General features: G+C 37.2%; 1 protein-coding gene across 5 annotated transcripts in view; it reads right to left on the bottom strand.

Annotated features, from left to right (window-relative positions):
• Positions 1–2,701: 2,701 nt before the first annotated feature.
• SLC22A16 (solute carrier family 22 member 16) overlaps positions 2,702–21,323 on the bottom strand; it is a 33,799-nt gene continuing 15,177 nt past the window's right edge. For 4 of the 5 annotated variants that reach the window (XM_057390176.1, XM_057390177.1, XM_057390179.1 and 1 more), the window contains 7 exons: positions 18,860–19,336; positions 16,262–16,379; positions 13,830–14,379; positions 11,814–11,941; positions 11,311–11,420; positions 10,709–10,808; positions 2,702–5,656 (listed from right to left, as the gene is read on the bottom strand). In XM_057390176.1, coding sequence (XP_057246159.1) covers positions 5,444–5,656; positions 10,709–10,808; positions 11,311–11,420; positions 11,814–11,941; positions 13,830–14,379; positions 16,262–16,379; positions 18,860–19,336 — 1,696 coding nt within the window. In that variant the 3' untranslated portion in view covers positions 2,702–5,443. The remainder of the gene's footprint in view (positions 5,657–10,708; positions 10,809–11,310; positions 11,421–11,813; positions 11,942–13,829; positions 14,380–16,261; positions 16,380–18,859; positions 19,337–21,323) is intronic. The other variant, XM_057390181.1, reaches the window with a different exon arrangement.

Here is a 21,323-nt window from a genome sequence, read left to right on the forward strand (position 1 = left end):
CACTGGCAATGAGATTGGAGAGAATCTTTATAAGAATCACCCCTTGATGCTGTTTTTTTTTTTTTCTTATTCCTGTGCAAGTCTGTTCATCTCCACCTGGACCATTATGAGGCAATGTTAATWACTAAATACCTATGAGCATTCCATAGCTGGATCCTACTTATCTGCAACAAATACCCAAGCAGTAACCATGCCTCTATGCTAGCCAGGAATGCAGAGATAGAAGAGTGGGTTTGTCACTAAATGAGATATTCCCCATTACTTCTGATTATTCATCAACCTAGATTAGTAGTTTTTTTGAAAGAGCTTGTTTTGTCCAGAAACTGGAATCTGCAATCACTTTTTATATACCAGTCATATATTTCCCCTTTTGAGGTTTAYACATCTTAGGCTTGATTTTTCTAGCCTGACTGAGCTCAGTGCTCTTGAAATCAGTATATCAGGCTTGATTCAAATTTCTCAGCTTTAGTAAACAACTGTTTGGACCATTCACTCCCATTACTTTTAGGGAGGAATGTAAGGACATATTAAGCCTTCAAAACACAAATGACGGAGGGAAGTGATGGGTGTAACTTGATCAGAAAACACAAGATTAATAAAATATGCATGGAAAGCTGAGTAATTTGCACTAATTAGAGATTAAAGGGAAGCAAAGAAGAAATAGTTTCCTAAGAAGCTCTAAGGGGACAAATAACAATAGGTCTATGAATTTCTGCAATTCGTATTTTCCTTGCGCTGTCAGCCACTCCAGTTCCCGCATGAGGAATCTATAGTTAGCCTTCACATCACTGAACACCACGTGGTTACCAGAACATTGTTCTGTCATTCCTGTAGGTCACCTACTCTCTTTTCTGGTAACTCATATTCATTCCTCAATATCTGCAGCTATTTTTGTCACTACTGAATGCTTCTTAGGGACTACTGCCCCAGTTAGCTTATACAAACAAAGGCAAGAAAGAATCATATTTTCCCTGCAATTGAAATGCAAAACATGTCACATTCTGAATGCATATTTTGTCGTAGTCACCACCTAACATATAACCCAAGTCTTGGTTTATGCCTGCAAAGACGAACAGGGAAAATACACACATATGATATTTGTCATCCTAAACCATAGGATTTCCATGAAATGCCAAAACACCAGCTAGACCTCTCTAAGGGAGTGAGAACCAAATGAAGAGTTGGTGATAGAAGTTCATTAAACTAGGTAAAGGTATAAAGATTAAAAAATGTGTGTCTGACTTTATTCTTGCACATAATTGCAGATAACAAATACACATTTAAAAAACAACCATTAAAATATATTGTACTAAATCCACAAATGCTGGGCAAACAAACTCCTTCCTATGAGTAGATGCTTCCCCCAAAACACACAGTCCATCTCATACAGAATCTTGTACAAAGTTATTAGGCTACCAGTACAAAAATGTGCTTTAATCTTTCTTCCTGCAAGAGGTAACTAATTTCCAGCATATACTAAAATTTTCCCAGATAGAATAAACTTGGTTTTTGTCAACACTATATTTTCTTTTTGTTCTTGTGTTTAATTCCCCTGCTAGGAATCTGTTCTAGGATTCTGACAAACAWGTTTCAAATGTTTGAAAAAGGCACAGGATGAATCCAGAGGCTCCTTTCTGCAGTCACAAATGCCTTTCTGGCACCAAATGATCCCACCTTTTCCTAAGCCCTTCCAAAAGGCACTCACAGGCCTTGCACGTTGCTGAGCCCAATGCCATGGATGCTTCCTAATGACTGCACCTAAGGAGTTGATAAAAATAAGCTGCAAAAGACAGGAGAATGCAATGGACCAGTCAGTCCATCCCAGGGATGTCAGACCATCTTGTCTTTCCACAGAGCCACTACACAAAAGCCCTCAGCCTTCAGGGAGGCTTCACCCCTCGCTCAGACATTCAGGGTACCACCCAAAGCATATGATGGCTGCATGTGATTAGCATAGCTATTTTTTCTAMATAGTTGTTTAAATTATAGAATCTTACATGGAGAAATTGAATGGAGCTGTTGAAGTAGAAAATACATCTTTTCATGTAGCTTAAAAATACAATTTTGAAATATCAAACGCATTTACTTTTATTTTTCCTTASTTATCATTAAATTATTGTTAATTGTTCCAATTCCTATATTTAACTGAAAAAGGTATGTCCTTAACAAACAGCAAGACTATAACAAAACTGGATATCAAATTTAGGACAAAAACATGCATCATTATGTAATATTGATCAGCAATTAAGACAGATAAGGATTCTGATTCATTATATCATAAAACTGTTGTGTAACTCCAGAGACATCGATGAGCACAAAAGATTTTCACTAAGAGATGAAGAATACAAATATTAACGGACTTAAGAACTAAAGTAAGAAACTATGAAAATGAATTCTTTTTATGAGCAATGAAATGAAAATATGCCCCATAGGAACAGAAACATTTGTTCTCAAATTCAGTGCTCTCTTGCGAGAAGATTTAGAAAATCTATGAATATTTAAGAGAAAGAAATCAACTCACCCTGATTTTGCTGCATTTGTAATGYATGACTAGTGTTAAACATATTTTTGCCCATATGGAAAAAACAAGCAAATAGAAATGCTAGACACGTTATTTATTTTTTTTTTTTAAAGTAATATACTTCCTCAGGATACCCCAAGGCAATCTCTAAGCTATTGATGCATAAAATCACAAAAGGTATACCTGTAAATCAACAAACTTTTTATTTCCAAAGGAAAAGAAGTAACATCATTAGTTAGGGAAATTCAGGATCATTTGAATCAAAGACCAAATACCAACTGACTTCAGTGACAGGAGGAACTGGCTTTGGGGGTAAAAAGCTATCAAGGTAGATTGTAATCTAGAATAATAATTAAATTTTAGCTGTAAACAGTATCAGTATCATTATGCATTTAAGTTTTTTCTTGTTCTTTTTCTTCCTTTACCTTATGTGTACTGATTATAGATGACCAGATCCTGAATCCCTCAAGCCAAAGGAATACATAGTATGCATTGACTGTTCCTGGCAGGGTAACACCAAAATCAGTTACTCATCAGGTAAGGAAGCAGAAAAAATAATTGTGAATATTCTTTAGTACCTGGTTAGAAACAGACTGTACTGTTCCTAAAAGTAGTAAGTAGTGAGTTTAAAGATAGCTGTACTATTAAAAGAGGGAGTATCAATGTGAAAGAACCCCAAAATAAGGAAAGAATTTGGACCTCTGTGTGTGGGGAGGTGGTTGTAAGGCAAGACAGTACCAGTTTAATTCCTTGTTAGGTGTATTGCATGATGGTGGTTTTTAAAACATGATTACACCCTTACTTAAGGCAGGGCATGCAGAGTTTGGCAGTAGATCTTGCAGATAAAGAGRGCTGTTCTCTGGGTAGTGGAGGGGGACCTGAAAGCAGTGGAAGAATACTGGGTCTGCTTTTCAGCAAAATAAAAAACCACAGCATGTGAGTAATCCGATCTTCAGTCACCAAAGTATGTATTCAAGTCATTCTCAGAATAATGATGGGATTACTCACAGGGGTAAGGTTAAGTGCTTTTGCTGAACTAATATATCTGGACAGAAGCCACAGTATTCTATGCAGGTCTCTTTGGAGGTTTTCTCTGCAAACGCTGGAACACCCACAGAACTGCAAGGAGCATAAAGACTCCTTTCTGCTTTCTATGTAATTATATCACAGAAACTCCCTAAACTTGCTGATTTTTKCTTGCTTCAAAGCATGTTAATCCTCATATAGGGTATTATTTTGTCCTAATACCGGGATCAAAATGGTGGGACAGTGCAGGGAAGAATAAAATCTTTTATAAAGGATATAAACCATTATTCTGGTTTCAGAAGTCATTGAAACTAATATAACTGTGCAGATATAATTGAAAAATGTAGCCGTTAATTTCTACAGAATATTTATCTGTAGTAATATAGATATCTTTTTTGGTGGTACATGGCAACGAAGTAAACAAGGAAGACTTATTTTTATGAGATGGTGCCATGAGAGTAGGGGCCTAAAATGGAAAAATACTGATTTCAAACTAGGGAGGACTGAGTTCACACAGCCCAGGCCAGAGAGGGTTGTCTGAACTTCAACATGCAGAAGTTCCTATGCTGCTCCCCTCAAACCCAGGGCRGTCTAGCTCCTCAGGGAAGGAAGAAACTCCTAGGTCTGAAAGTATACTGAAAAAGGGGAAGTGGACAGAAAGCCATAAAAGAAGCAGCCAGAATGATGCATCCCTATCTGTCAGTTTTCTATGGTCCACAGTCACAATGCAGAACCACTGCACCAAGAGTAACTGTTGATGCACACTCGAGGTGTAGCAGCAGTGGGATGTTTAGACACTTTTGACTAAAACTACTACTAGTAACTCTTCTATTGATCAGTGTCCTCCAGCTGCCATCTTTTAAATTATATATACCTAACTGATTTTATGTGWTATAATAAGGAAAAAATTAGACAGCTGATATGTAAGAGAAATGGTGTGTGGAAACCGTTTCTACCAAAAATACATTAATAACTAAATCCACTTCTGTGCAGAGAGCCTGAATAAGAGCCATATGCCATTTATTCTGAGAACTATGAAGATAATGATGGAGGCATTTGGCAAAGTTGCTGGTGCAGCTCTTAGAAGTTATGAAAAATCTGATGYTAGATCTGAGCTGAAATAAGTGAGAAATGGAGCACTGAAATAATGGYGTGGAATGAATATGACTTTAAGTGAGATCAGGAAGTTTAGTTTCACCTAAACTAAAACAGAGTAGATCCAGTGATTTTTCTTCCTAAACCACTGATAAAAATACATTTGCCATTCAACAGAATGAATATACAAACTATTTGCACATTTTGCAAACTTAGTATTATTTTTTCAGTCAGAAGCTGTGCCACAGAATACTTTCCTGTGTTAGWAATGGCACCATTTCTAGTAGAAAACTTGAGAAAAAAATAATAAATTAGTTTAATATMATTGATATGACCTGATGCAATGCTAAGGTTTCTCCCTTGAATTGTAACAGAGTTTACKGTGTTTTGAAGTCTCAAGCCTCTAAGTGTCAGCTGCAACAGGATGAGAGCAGGCAGGGCACTTTGTGGTAGGTTTACAAATCTAATTGCAGAAAAGAGAAGCAAAGAATTGGCTGGTTTTTTTTTTTTTACATATGTATAATCGGGTAAGTTCCAACATTTAGGGTAATCATTGCACTGGTCACAGTAAGTCAGACAGGTGTTTCAAAGTCCACGTAAGACAAGGGATCTGAAAATCCTATCAAATTTTCTGCAGTAAGTCAGTCACGTGGAAAAGTTTCTTATACTTGCTCTGCTGAAAAGGGAAGACAGGATACAAAGTAAAAGGCATAGATGTTATAGAACAGTCACATTTCTTGAATACAAAGATCTTATAAATTAGAGGATGATTAAGCTTGGGAACAGCCATTTTGCTGCTGTTTATTTGTCAGTGTTGACTGTTTCTTGACCAAACATCTCAATCTTTTCTAATGCTGCACCACTGTGTGCTGGAGGAGTCTTTTCTGAACAGCTTTTCTTCTTTCTTCCCATTTCTGTAGCCTCCACCAAAGTATTAGTCAATGGTTTTCCCAGCGTTTCTGGAAGCATTATGGTTAATATTCCACTCAGAAGAGCCATTATTCCAACAAGCAACTGGAAGAAATAAACAGTAGATGTAAAGGTAGGTATTCTTTCAAGCTATATATAGTTTTGTTCTTGTTTGARAGTAAAGTCAAAATAAAGTACAAGGAACTGTAATGTAAAGCAAAGATCACAAGTCTTGAATGTTGCCTATATAAAAGATCTACCTTTTTGTTGCATAAATGAAAAGAGTATGCAGCAGAATTAATGAATGAGCAAGTGAAATGTTTTGTTCATGAGGGATCGATATAGTGCAAGTAGGAATAATTCTGTTTGAGAAAACAATACATATTACCTTCATTTGGTATTTCTACTATCAGGCATGTATTTAAGAACTGATTCTAGGATTGCATACATTTATTTTTACAGACATTTTCACAGAGCTGTAATTTCCCTGTCTCCTGAAATCTCAATTCACACTCCAGCTCCTGTGTACCTGTACCTGTGTGCCTGTTGCTCCTGCACACAACCAGACTGGTATTTCTCAGTATGGCTCATTGGCCCAGAGCCACAGACGTGCACATCTGTGCTCAGGAGAGCTCTTCAGCAGATGATGAGCTGCTGTTTAGCAGGAATACTATGSTAAACTCAGTTTCAAAGAACTGTTAGGACTGCAGGCATCTACTGACATTTGCACTGGGATCACATTTTGGATTTGTCCATGGTGTACACAGTTCCATAAAAACAGCATGAGTGGTGTGAGGATCAGKATAATGTGGGGTAGCTGGAGAAACACATACTTGTTTCAGGAATATCTACTCTTTCCTTACACATAACCTTCACATAGACATTTTTATGTCTTGTTCAATGACACCAATTCACACTTTCCTTCTCTGAGTACAGAGCAGCATTAAACCCCTGACAGTCTTCCAACACCAGGTTACAAATGATCCAGTCCTCTCCTGATAGAAATGCTTTCACAGAGAACATCATGCCTTGTCTCAGTGTTTTTCCATTCTATGACTGTGAACTTTGATGCTGTGTTATCCTTATCTTGCCCTGTGCTAATTCTGAAGTCTGYCCTGTGTTTAATGCTTTCTTTCCAAGGGTGAGAGAGAATATTTGGAATCACTGTGCCTACGTCTCTCACACAGAGCTTGAGAAAAGAACTGGCCAGAAATTATCTGCAGCTAAGCTAGACTCTAAGTCAGAAAGGTGCTTTAAAATCAGAATTCCCTACTGTAATCTTGAATWGTGTTATTTTCACACACATGYACCATACTGGTTTTCCTTCCCTTCYCTTCCAAAAGAAGAGGGCAGTTTGTTTCATGTATTCGAGAAGAAAAAGGCATACTGTTGCATACATTCCTTTTTATACTTGCAATAAATATAGAGGCAGAGAAAAGAAAATCAAAATACTGTTAAATACTACAAACTACAGCAAAAATAAAATAGTCATGTTCTTACCATGAAAGTTTAAAAAAAAACCAAAACCCTAGCAGTGATAGGACTAGAGGAAATAGAACAAACAGGGGGAAATCCTTTTAGACATATACATGGCAGGAGTGATATTTAAAATACATATTCCAAAATATTAAAATCTCATCTGTAAGTGTCAAAATTCTTCTCTACTATTAAAACATGATTTTCTGTCCTGGAAAGATGGGATGAATTGACACATGGCAGCTATTCCACAATATCCTCTTTTATGTACACCCTTTAGTCTGTCAGAAGTTTATAATCGAGGACATTGAGGTCTGTAAAGGATATTGAATCTTATGGACATGCACAAATTTGGAGTGTATGAGAACTGGGTCACTAGCGATACACAAAAGAACAAGGCTAAAGCAACACTGTGTGCTTTGAATATGTGTGTCTTTTCTGGTTTGGTTATTCTTTTTAGACACTTKGCATTCTTCTCATGTTTTCCCTCCTCATGAATCTACCTCTTATTCCCCTGAGAACTCTCACTATTCTGTAAGTGTACACATCACCATCTTTCCTGCCTTTTCATCTCAGCCCTCATATGTCTATTTCATCCTATGTTCGTTTTTTTTTTCTCCATGTGAAAGCTGCTGCATGCTGAGTAATTCAGTGCATTTCCCTTTTCCCTGACCTTCAAACCATTTTCAATATTTTCTACAAATGACAGAGTATGAAACAATAAAGTCACAGTGTATTAATTCAAGGACTTCTCAAATGTCATCTACGTTTTCAAGGGCAGTAACCACAGTTATCAATGAAGTGACTCAAATTTAGTCAAAGCAAGTCTTCTGCAGTCTTATCTTGGTACACTTCTTCATAAGGCATCTGATGTAATTTAGCCCTTTGGTTGCTACTACAAATGTATGCATTTTGTATGCATGTGTTTACTATTTTAAATACATAATTCAGTATCAGAAAATGTTCTGATATGCCCAAATGTTTATGCATACAAATAAAATGTACTATTGTACAAGGTATTTAAGTATGTCTAAATATGTTGAAGTTAATTTGACAGCTATACCTGCTTAAATGCATTATGTTTTCAGGGTGTTAATTTGAAATCTGACTTTATGCTTAGTCAGACTCTTAGAGTATTCTCAACTTCAGTACAGCCAGCAGCTTCTAACAGAAACCATAAAAAACTTCAGAAAAAGATTTATCATCATTTTTCTTATGTCCTCTTCCCCATGTGGAGTAACATTTATAATTTTGCAGTGGTAATATATTTAGTCTAGAACAAAAGGTAATTTGAATTAAATACCCCTACAAAATAATACCTCTGAGAACAAATTGTTACTCTAACCTACTATTTATGTTTGTATTCACATCTAATGGCCCTGAACCAATCTAAAATGTGATCTTATTGACAAAATTCCTACTTCAATGAAAAAGGTTTAATTTTGACATGAAAAACCAATAGTATTTGTCACAGGGTATGTATTYGTTTATTGACATCAGTGTGGGCTTTTTAAACTTCTAATTTATGTTTTTTTCTGAGAGAAAAATCAAGCCTGTTAAAGGGCTATTGCAACGTAATTCTTAACAGCTGAGAAACAAATAAGTTACATAAGGAGCAGTTGTTCTACTGTAGGTTTTCTATAAAGTTGYCACATGAAAAACACACTTGGCAAGTTATTCAAGATTTATAGGCAGCCAAATAAGATGCTTGCAGTACTCACAGGTGGCACAACTGAGCACGAGGCAGAGAGCCAACAAACAGCAGTAGTAACTGCTCGACAATGTGTGGTGTTAGCAATAGATCACTGTGATGTGGATCAGTTTACTTACAAACGTAATCCATTCGATTTCATTTCCATTCCAAAACACTTACTTGACCTGAGACTTGGCACGCTATGCTCCAACTCAAGACAAGCCTATTTAACAAATTGACAAATGCTCTATAAAAGGAGCTAATAATGGAARCATGTTCACTGTGAACTACTACTCAACTCTGCAAAAACTTTGGATAATTTTTGTACACTGAGAGTTGTTCATAGCTTAAATAATTCCTGTGTTTATACTGCCATTTGCACTGCTCTACAGCACGTTTGAGTACTCCCCCATCTGTGGTTTAGCTGCAGCACTTCTGCACAAATAAATCTTATTTCATCCAGTAAAGGCAAAATGCTGACAAGAGAAAAAAAAAAACGTTCTCCCATGACCACTCTGCTGTGTAAATGTTTCTTTGTCTTTTCGGGGATCATATCTTGGTTTGTGTGGAGACATTGTTAAGAAAGAAAACATTTTTAGGAACTTGAGGAAATAAATTTATTTGTGGTCTCCTTCATCCTCTTAGTTTTCATCGAAAACAGCCAAAAATAATTCATTTAAATAATGAAATGAGCTCACAAGAATTCTCTGAAACCATCTCTAGCATCTATAATTGAAGATCTTACAGCTGCCAAATCAGGATTCAGTGCAGTTTTTTAGGAAACTCTAATGTGGTGGACAAAATTTGACTAAGAATCCAGGTTAAACCCACTTGCCATTATACTTTCACYTTCAGACATGTAAAATCTACATATAAAATAAGTGTCCTAGTCACAGTGAATTCTAAGAGGTTTTTGAGAGAACTCAAACTATTTTTTCACTTAAAGCTTTAATGTAAGCTTTGTATTTCCATCTGGTTTTACATATATGGGCAAAATTTATCCTTCAGGAGAAAAAACTAACTGAATTGCTGCAGGATTTCTAAGAAGCAAATGCTTCATAAGAGAAATGCAATGAAGRAATTATTCATCTGTGAGCAGGAAATAGATAAAATATTTTGTCCAAAGTGGATCCACTACATGATGCAGACAAAATGCCCAAGTACACAAAGGAATGGTCCCACCTCTCTTTCCTGGGGCATCTGGGTGGTAAAAAACAAAACCTAAAATGACCTGGAGTTACCTAAAAAGTAAGATGTACTCAATGAATACAAGGTTCTGTTGCTTGTCAAAGACATCATGAAGCTCATCCGTATATCATTTCCTTCTCTTTTTCTATCTCATKAATTGTTTTGTTCAGTTCTGACAAATGAAAAACACAGAAAAAGAGCTTTGGTACAGGTGTGAAGACCAAGGATGGTAAGCACAAAACATTCTTGATCTTTTGGGAGGCTATTCTAAAGGTGCAATGTCCCAGAGAAGCCATGGAAAATATTAAGGCATAATGTAAGAAARTTCAGGCACCTGTGGTGAGTTCAGGAATGGAAGAACTGTGCCTTTGAAAACAAGAGGAACTAAATCAGAAGCATGGTGAAAAAGCTGCTAGGCCTGCCGAAAAGTCTGGACTATAACACTATAACTAACATGTAATAAATATTACATGGTAGATGCAGAATGTTTTTATCAATTTTATGCTAGGATAAAGAGCATAAATATTTTTCTGTTTTCCATCACAGTTGCATTTCAGACTATTTCAGTGATTCAAAATCTCCCTTTTGTTTYAGCTGCATATTTTTAACAATATAAGGCTATTAGTCTTCAGGCCTGAAAATTTCATACGAGAATGGTCAACTCAATTTTCCTTTTGAAACAAACTTTYAGCTTGTGGTTCCTTTGTCATGTGAAAAACATACTTGGTAAGTTACTAAAGAGAAAACAAGTGACACATACACCTTTTCAAAAAACATTCACCATTGAAATAAATACCTACAAGTGGCATGAAAATCCAAACACTTCTCAGATATACACAGAAAGGAGCAACCACACTTCCTACACGGCACATCATGCTTCCACTTCCAACAGCAAGTGATCTAAACATAAAAGAATTTGAGTAAGAATCTGGCRTTTAAAGGAAACAATTACAAATGCACAAACACTTAAAATACCAGCAGGATTTGTGTCTTTAAGCCATTATATTAGGGAGCTGTTGCTATGCCAATGTAAATTTATATTGTACTAAAATTCAGCTGCTTCTGTAATTAGGATTAAAAAAATAATTATCATTCAGCACAGATCRTGGGATGAACAACCAGGACTTACAAGAAAGGCATAAAAATTATTAAGAATGTATTGAGTATTCTTCTTGTTCCCCAATGGAACCAATGAATGCAAATGGAATGGAAAATAAATAAAGAACTATGGTACAGCCAAACTCCAGACAGCTCTGAGGCAGCTGAAGAACTCATCCCATCCCAGGTCTTTCAGATCACCACCACTGATGCCAAGAGCTGCTGGATGTGGTGTGGAAACATAACAAAGGGAATCAAACAACATCAAATTAGTGAAAAATATGTAACTGGTGAAAGCTCTTACCTTACAATTGTTGGGTACAGTTCTGCTGTGTAGAGATATATAAGGCCAAATGCCACACCTATGCAAAATTTTCCAGCCATGTTTGCTAAGATAATTAATATATTGAAATCCTATTGAAAGAGAGCACAAATAAATATATCACCAGAGAATAACAGGCTTCCAAACATAATTTACATTCTTCAAAAGTTGTGACCCTTCTTTAAATAATAAGCAATACTCATTGCTTGCTTTTTAAAAATTGCTCAATAAGTTACTGCTTTCCATATCACTTTTTACCAGGCCTGGTTCACTGAAGCCCTGAGAGCATTTTATGTGTGACTCCAGCAATGACAGTGAAACCTGTACTGAAAATACAGATATCTATCTTAGAGTGACAGCTGCAACTTAAAACCAGCCTTTAATAAACTATTACATGATTTAGAAAGAGCAGCTGCATCTACTAACTTAAGAGCCTTTAAAATCAATTTTTGCCATAGGAACACTTCCAACCATACGTGACTAACCTGAGGTATGAACATAATTAAAACACAGATCAGTGCACTTAAAATAAGGAACGGAATGAGTGTGTTTCTCCTTCCCAGTTTGTCCATCGCAATGCAAGCAATGATATAGCAAGGCAACTCCACAGCACCTGTCAGTATGAAATTATCTCAGTTTAAGTCATGATTACACATATTCATGCTATAACTGTAACTTCCTCTTTATGACAAATTAATTTGCTCTAGGCGGTAGTAGATAAGTAAAATCTAGAGATAACCAGTGTYTTGGACTAGATCATTTGGTTACAGAAAGTGTGACAGAAGGCAGAAAACAGCCAAAAATACGGAAGTGGGAGTGGAGAAGGACAAGGGAAACAGGTTTCACAGCACAGAGCAGCTCCAGTTCTCKTTGGGGTGGAAAATTACAGAAAACAGCAAGGCCACAGTTCTGCTTCTATGACACTGACACTGAAAGCTCTACATTTGCTGCTCTTCTCCTTCGGGTATTTTCCACATTAACAGCTCAAGTGTGCCCACAGGGAATATTGCTAGTGTCACACCAACACACTTCTCAGGATCTGCCAGCTTCCACCTGGAYAGGGAACTGAAGCCATRGGTGACTCCCCCAGCTTCAGCTCAAAATCATCCCAAAGTAAAAGGCAAGAGAGGTCTGTCTAAGTCTAGTTTTCTTGGTAAGCTCCACAAATACAGAGTGCAGTTTCAGCTTTCTCCCTTCTCCATAAAAAAAGAAGGCTCACAATATCCCACTCTTAAAACAGATCATCTCTTCCTAATACTTCTTTCCAGAGAAAGACTTCTGCTGCTGTAAAGGATCTGGCACCTGGCTAGACCCGTTCGCACTGTGTAAACATGATTTGCCCCTAGACAAATTATATTGAGCCAAAGCCAGTTTGGACATGTTTTAAACCAATTTGCTCATGAACAATGCTACAATGTCCAATGTAAAATCGAGGAAGAACAGAAGATGCAGCCCTGAAAAAACAGCCTGCCTTCCTTTATTAAGTGCATACAGCATGTCAATACACCTATAATATCAGGAAACAATCTCTTGGGACTCTGTTGGAAAAAGCAGGTTGCTTTTCAGTGTCTGCTAAAATATTTTTAGAAGAGGTGGATACATCRTACTCCACAGTAGCAGTTTAGTTACCTGAGCAGTATTAGAACCCACCCTTCAGCACATCAGTCTAACAATGCACTATAATGCATGACAAAACCAACTGGAATAATGAGATCCTCAGTCCTTCTGTGAGCTTGTGTACATGATCAGTCACATTCACTTCACTGAGAGTACTCAGCTGCACAAAGCAAAGCACATGATTTAATTCTTCGCTGGCTCAGAGCTGCATGTCTGATCTGGAGTCGTCTGAAGTCAGTGGAATATTTCCACTGATGTTAACAAACTTGGGATCAGGCCCTGAATGCACTGAGCTGCCTTTATAAACAACTTACATGCCAGAGAAGATTACAGCCAGAATGATAAAATTAAAAGAGTATTACAACTTAATTAAAAATATACTTTAGAGAAAATGAAAATTACCCTTCTTTCTGACAATTATAAATGTGTTTTCTACCACAGACAAATGCAATATATCATGACAGTAAGTGATAAAAATAGTATTTTTTTCTCCCATTTTCCTCGTTTGTGCCTTTAACAGTGTTGTGTGAATTTTGTGCTGCCTGTCTGCTTTCCCTGTTGTTTTTATGGATCTGCTATAAGCAGGACAAAGAAAAGACAAGCAGAATATGATTTTACAGTCAGAAAGAGAGACAGAGAAGAATTCTGTACACCAACAAATTTTAATTTTTTTTTCTTAGAAACAGTGAGATTTGGAGTGAATTATATATGTCCTGTGTAAGTCAACTTTAGCAACTGTGTAAGTCAAGAGTTAGCAAGAAACTTTTTGACCAAGGTTCCTAACTGAATCAACAAAGTAAAAAATTGGCTGTCAAATCTATAGACATYTTTAAATGTTATGTTCCAGTTCTGTCATTAACAGAATAAGGTACAAAAATATTTACCTATGAGAAAGAGATTTAAATATTCATTGCCTCCTAGACTGACAGAACTGAGGGAGAAGACGTAGTAGCCCAAGCTCCCAGTGAACCAGATCAGCCAGACTGTGATGGTCCTTCTTGCAATTTGCCAGTTACAAAASAGGTCTAAGATGTTGTGCTTCTTTGTTGAGGACGTGTCATTGTCACCCATTTGGCCACTGGCCAGATCATCTTGTTGGACTGAGCACAGTTCAGAAACTTTGCAGGGAGTGCTTACTTTATTCCATCTTGCCATTGTATCAATCACTTTTTGGGCATCTTCATATCTGTCCTCTGATAAGAGCCAAAAAGGTGTTTCTGGGAGCATCCAGCAGCACAAGACAAAGGGAAGAGTTGCTATGGAGAGAAATATCTGATAGACCCACCAGGTCCGAACCAAAAATCCCACGAGTGCCACAACCATAATTCCCATAGCAAAAAAAGCATGGACATGCATAGAAGCCCAGGTTCGTGCTTTAATGCCAACAAATTCAGTCACATAAACAAAAGCCACAACCAGATAGCCACTTGAAACCTGGGAGGGTGGGAGAGAGAAAAGAAAAAAAAAAACAAAAAACAGAGTGAGGTTTGTTTCTACTCTCCTTGTGCAYCAGCAAAAACAAAACAGCTAAAAGTGTTCCACATCTGTGTAYGCTTAATTGCCACCACACTGGCCTGTCTCACACTGACAGAAAAAAAAACGCAACCATGAAAACAAATCAGCTGGAGAAATAGTTCACTCAAACCTTCAGACTGCCTGGACACTATTTAAAAATATGAAGTGAATTTGGATAMTTCTCTGTAGTGGGGGACAGCCAGCAAGAGACACCTGCAAAGAAACTTAATTTGCTGATGTCATTAAGCCCTTACCCTCCAAAAATCAGGTCCCTTAATGACATCACAAACTGGATGCTTGGGAAAGTGAGGTCCCCTGAAGTAATTGTCACTTCTGAAAATCTTGACCTCAGCTTTTAAGCAACTAATAATAACCTGCATGTCAGAGAACTGTAAATTTATGAAGAATTACCTTTCACACCCTTGTAAAATATCTCATTAAATCAAATTTTTTACTATGTTGGAAGAAAATCTCATGTATATACACAATTATTGGTTCTCACAATATCACATGAATGCAATTACTGGCATGTTCTGCATAATACTATTTCTTCACTGAATATATATATTATTGAATATATATATATATTTCAATTTCTCAGATATCTCAACATCAAATTCCTGGTATCTCAAAACATTTCAATACACAGCTAGAAAATATAGACTAGAAAATATTTCAGTATATTGTTTTGATTAATCAATTTTCTGGTTAACCAYATTCCAGTTAATAATTTCTGATTCTGAGCCCACTGATAGGAAAGCTGGGCTGACCTCAGTGGGCTACAGTTGGGCCTGCATCTTGCAAAGCAGCCCAGTGGCCAGATAAAACCTACAGCATTGGTCAGGTTTTTGCTTTTCTAAACTACCACAGCCCCTGGTACCAACAGCCAAGGGAGTCAGCAGAGGGACTCCCGTAGATCTCACTGTTCAAGGCTGACRTGATGCAGTTTTTGCTGCTAGGGAATTCTTCTGAGCTCTAATCAGGCAAAAGGAGCTCCAAGAGGAAGGYTCTGTCTTGATTAATGCACTGTCAGTAGGAATAAATTATGGCACTGTTTTCAGCTATCTAACCCATCTTAAATAAGTTAGATGATTTTTTTTGTGACATCATTCTAATTTCTTTATGCATTATGTAGTGAAAAGCTACAAGTAATATACTTTTGGCTGTAAAATAGTTATTTTACATTGGTTACTATGTATAAATATTGAATATGTATCAGATACTGGATTTATACCACATTAAAGTGTGTGTGTACAGGTCTGCATAAACACATATACTGAAATACCCTTAAGTACAGTATAAAACATCTTGGTGTTAAACATGTCTACCTAYGCATTAAGTATACCAGATACTTAAAAGACCAAAGAGATGCATGGAAGAGAAAATGTGCATCTCTCCTCCATCACTCAAAATGGAAGTGATAAAACAATACTTAATACAGTTTTGCTAGTTAAAGAAAAAAATATATTCCATTTCTAACAATAAGGAGAAATGCAACAGCAGCTGCAATGCAGAATCCAGAGTTTGCTGCTCACACTTGGTATTTAATTACCAGTCCAGCAGAGGTTGGGATGGAGGAAGTACCAAACACTGCTTCATACAGACGCTTTCTATTAATTCAAAGAGGAAAACTGCTGTGGTCCAAGAACATTCAGACTCGCCCTGCTCTGCTGAAATAAGTGCAACAGACGGGGCTTTAGAATTATGAAGTAGGAGAGGAAATAATAACAAAAGGGAGGTTTTCCTGAGAAGGGGGAAGAAATGACATGTAAAAAGAGCCAGGGTGYACATCCTTTCTTACCATAGCGAGGAGAAAGCGCACAATCACAAAACTGTAGTAGTCAAATGTGAAGGCCACTGCGATGCCAAATACAAACTGACCAGCACTTGTGAACCATATAACACGCTGTCTTCCCAGTCTGCAAATCACAGCAGTAATAAAGTCATGAATAACCACAAATATTTTATTAAAACACACCTGCAACTCCAGAGAGCCTAGCTAGAAKTTTAATAACTCACCACAGAAAATCTGGTTTGGTTACCTCTATTAATTTGTCAGCAATTCCARCTTCTAAGAAAAAGGATGGATGGAACTTCCATTCCACAAGTCTTGGCTGGAAGCAATGTGCAGTGAGCATTACATATATTCACCTCCAGTTTCAACTTCTACATAATTGATTGGTAAATTTATTTATGAAGACGTTAATCAGTTTTTCAGATATTTTATATTAAGTAGCATCTTGTTAATAAATTTCTAACAAAACTTAGCTGTGATAACACATGCCCTCTTCTGCCAAAATAACAACCAATTTTGATAATAATGAAAGGCTTCTGTAACATATCTTTGTCCAGTTCTTTAAAATTGAATTCTCTAATGAATGACAATCACAGCATATACAAACACAGAAATCCAGGAAGATARTTTACTAACAACAAAACAAACATGTCAAATACTACCTTCAGCAGTAGATRTGCAAGACTATAGAGAATTTACTGCATTCTATCTACAAATGCTCTGCAACACAAATAGTTTTCCTTCCCTGATAAGAATTTCTCAGTCTCTTATTATCTTCTCCATTGCAGCTTTTCACAATTGGGGATATTACTTTTAGACAGACGGTTTGAGGACTTTTGGGGTGATTTTTTCCATGAGTATTTGGTACACCAATAAAATCCCTCCTGTTTTTCTCCAGCCTTGACCTGGAGTCATGATTTGGTCTTTTATCCCTGCCAGATCAGGGATATCAGAGGAGCTCTTCTGCTCTTCTCTTAGCTATCAGAGCTCTTCTGTTGGGAAATCTGTTAATTGGCAATGGGAGGAACACAAAAACTTATTTTCCATGAGCCACAATGTGTCAGAAAATAATAACTTTCAGCTGTTAATTCTGCAGTTGTAAATCTGCARCCCAGAATGTATTATCTTAACTGGCTGTCCATGGCTTGAATTAATGGCAATGAGAACAATACAATCCTAACCTTATAAATCATGTCCAAGTATTAATTAATAAAGTTATGAATTATTTAAAGGGACACAAAACAGATGTTGGCATTAAATTCTGGTTTTGTACTAAATATGGTTTTACAAAGCCTGGGATTGGGAGGCAGATTGATTCCATGTGTTCCCAAAGCCAAATTAAAAACAAGCTCATCATTAGTTTTGCATTCCCAGGTTGTGATAGTCACACTGTAGTGTTGTGCTCATGAAAGAAAATCAGAAAACACTCCTGGTCTCCTTGTTCTGCTTACACTGTTAGATGTGGGGTAAAACATCACCCTCCACCCAATAGAACAGCTACTCAACATGCTCCTTTATAGAAAGATAAAAATAACTCTAAACCAGCCTTCAACGTAAAGCACAGGTACAGAAAGTGCCCAAGACAAAGCTAAGTACTTGGATATTTGATTCTCATGTGGACAGATGGGCATGGCTGGGTGCTCTTCTGAGGCAGGAATATGTCTGTTTGTGTTGAGAGAGAAAACCAGCAGAGGAGGACACGTGTACATTCTAAGTCTCACTACTGCCTCTGAGTCCAGCTCTGATGTTGGATCTCAGTACATGATCTGAGATAACACCCAGGGAGGAAGTGTTGGATGGGAATGGGCCTTGGAACCATGAGTGAGAAACTGCTTGGCTCAAGTCCCTCCAGGACTGACCCTTCTTGTGCTCAAACAGAACTTTGTCCATGCTGGTAAATAAGTGAAGCTACAGCACAGCTCACCCACACCCATTTTTCCTCTTATCTGCACTAACTTTCAAGAGACTGAAGTGTAAGCTAATTTTGCAGGGAAAACTTACAACTGGACAGCAAGGAAAAATAGAGTATGGGTGTTTATTTTAGAAAGATGGGGCTTGATAAAATCCTCTAAGCCTTTGCATCAGCCCCACTGAGCTGCATTCATGACARAGGTTAGGAAAGGTGATTTTAAAATACATGATATTTAACCTTCTAGCAGCCCTTCAGCTGTTTGTCATATTGCAAAATAAAAATCTGCATTCCCATGAAAAACCTCTCCTCATGAAAAATGAGGTGAAAATCTACTCCCAGGTTTAACCGTTGCCATTCTTATTAAAATACATAAACAAAAAAAACAAATAAAAATCTAAAGGCAAATACTAGCTAGACTGGGCAATTTCAGGGATCAAGGCCTAGAACAATGGATGGCAAAGTATGAAAAAAAGATTTAAAAGTAAATTGCTTGAGAGTACCTTTTAAAATTAGTACTTGCTATTGGAAAAAGAAATCAAGTTCAACAGATCAGGGAATAAAGCCATATCCAAACCTTCTAAATTTTGCATATGTAGTTATGAATACACAATGAATGAAAACAACAAAAACAKGTAGATACACATGGAGTTACTGCAGTCTGAAGCTACAGTTTTCATAGGATGGCACTTTACCTGTCAGCAATGTCACCAAAAATCACTGCTCCAATCAAGACTCCAAGCATGAAYGTAGGCTGGATTAATTTTGCAAGCCATTCTCGGTCACAGACCAGATCCCACTGCGTAACAACAGTGCTCTTCCACTTTGTATCATCATAGAGAAATCCATCAGCACAAGGAAATACAGACTTGTTGCCTGTGTATTSATATGCCAAATCCAAACTGACTTCTCGTTTCGACCTGCTGCATTGATCAAGTTCCCAAATTTCTCCATTTTCCAGCTGGACTACAATGTAATGTTCTGTCGATGTCCATAGTGTCCAGATGTCCTCTATACTTGATGCAGAGGAGTTGTGGAAGAGGACACTACTCACGTTTCCAGGGAACCCACATACGAAGTTGGGAGTAACAGCCATGAACACAGATGCTAAGTAATGGATACCACATGACATAGATTGAAAGACAGATGCAAAATAAACACATGCTTGAAATCTGTAAAGGGAAAAAAAAAGTTTTRCTGAGGAAAAGCCCTCCATACATGAAAAAAAAAAAAATTCAGCATAACTGTTGGGGAAGATCAGTAAATGGAGATATCATTATCTGTGCCCAGTGTTTTGTTGTGTAGTGCTCCTTCAATATTAGCTAAGCTCTGCCAGAGACCAAAGATGAGAAGAAGATCCACAGTAATCTATTGTTAAGAAATGAATGCTGCTCTTAGTCATGTGTTTAGTCACTCAGAGAGGACCATTTAAAAAACGAAACAATTCTGACTTTCAGCACTAAATTTGAAGCAACTTTCCACCCTCCAATTCTCTGCAGCACATCCCCTTAAAAGAAGGCCTTAGATTACTTGAATGGTTTAGAAAAACCAAAATGTTGCTACTTCAGGTTCTTAGGCATAGACATATAAATAAAACAAACCAAACACATTCCGTGCCTCATTCCATCCAATTACATCTCTATAACTGTATTCCATCTATTTTCCATCCCTCTTTATTGCAGCCAAAAGACAAAGAGAGAATACATGTAGACACACGTAGAAGATAGAATCTGAACAATGTGAAATGTTTTGTAGCAAAACAGAGCTCTGAACTGGGCTGGGTTTTGGCTGAAACAGGGTGTGCAGTTATCCATTAAAGATTGTATCATAAAGCAAACCTAGTAAAAGAATGTTTTATGCATAGGCTGGATTTTGACATTTTAACAGCTTTTAAAATTTGATCGAGATGCAAGCATAAAAATTGCACATGTATTTAGAATTTCAAAAGAACTGCAGTGAACTCTGCAAATTCTAGACAGTTTCTGATAACTTAAGCATAAGGAGTCCTTTTCTCAAGTGTTTAAATTATGCATACAATTAGTACAACATCTGTTCAGCAAAAAAAAAATCACTTTGTTTATCCTCCCTTTTTTATTTCTTGAATCAACTGCAATAATTTGAAGAAGCATTCAGTGAGCTTCTGTACACACATTCTTACTGCAGTATGCAGTAGGCCTTGATAGTATGAAACAAAAATCAGGGTTTTTTTACATGATCAGAAGCTATCCCTGCTGAAGTTATAGGAAATAATATCTAAAAAACAACTACCTTGAARTGTCTTTTGGGAAAAGTCATAGCAATTCCAATCCCTGTAACGAATGTGGCTCCTAGATGCTCCTCTCCAAAGTGTATTTAATCCAGCCTTGAACTCTCATAATACAGATTCAACAGTACACAGCCTARGAGTTTAAAATCATCTACAATGACAATTTCTAAAAAAATTTGAAAGTATAAACAAATTATTTCTATAGAATCTCCTCTGCCTTTTATCTTGATTCTTATTYTTTCCACGGTAAATGCAAACCCAGTAGCCAATCCTGTCTTTCCAATGGCATTTGACATTGCTGTCATTTTGCTGCAGCGTTTTTTATCCCCCTTTCTCTTGACAACAGCCTCTCCATTGACTTTTCCACAGCAGTCTGAGGACTGGGCTGAATTGCTAAACCCAAAATGGCAGCTCAGAGGCTGGCTCCATTTCCCTTTGGAGGGTGCAGCAAGGCAATTCTCACACAGGTGCTGTGCTGCTCTTTCTCAATGAAACCGAGAGATATGGACAGGAGAAAATGAACAAAACCACAGCAGCCCTTTAAGTCTATCAATTCTCTCTCAAGAGAACAGCTTCTTGAGGATTAGTAGCTAGCCATAGATCAAAGCAAGGCTGAAGCAGCTCTGAAAGGCTTTTGGGCTGTCTTGGACCATAAAAAAGCAAAAGTTATTTTGAAATATAACCTTTGGGACCCTACTGATGCAGACAAATAGGGTCAGCAAYGTATTTTAGTTCCTCTTGTCTTGTTTCATTTTAACTGTTGCCATCAAAAGATACAAACTCATTTTAAAAATCTCAGACCACAACCAAATTCAACAACCTGGACTACCATTGGTGTATGCAGAATGCCTGAAGGAGATAATAGTAAATTACACCTCTAGAAGCTGTGCACT

The sequence above is a fragment of the Malurus melanocephalus genome, unplaced genomic scaffold, assembly GCF_030028575.1.
Source record: "Malurus melanocephalus ecotype Western Australia unplaced genomic scaffold, MMel_1.1 scaffold_23, whole genome shotgun sequence".
Lineage (NCBI taxonomy): Eukaryota > Metazoa > Chordata > Aves > Passeriformes > Maluridae > Malurus > Malurus melanocephalus.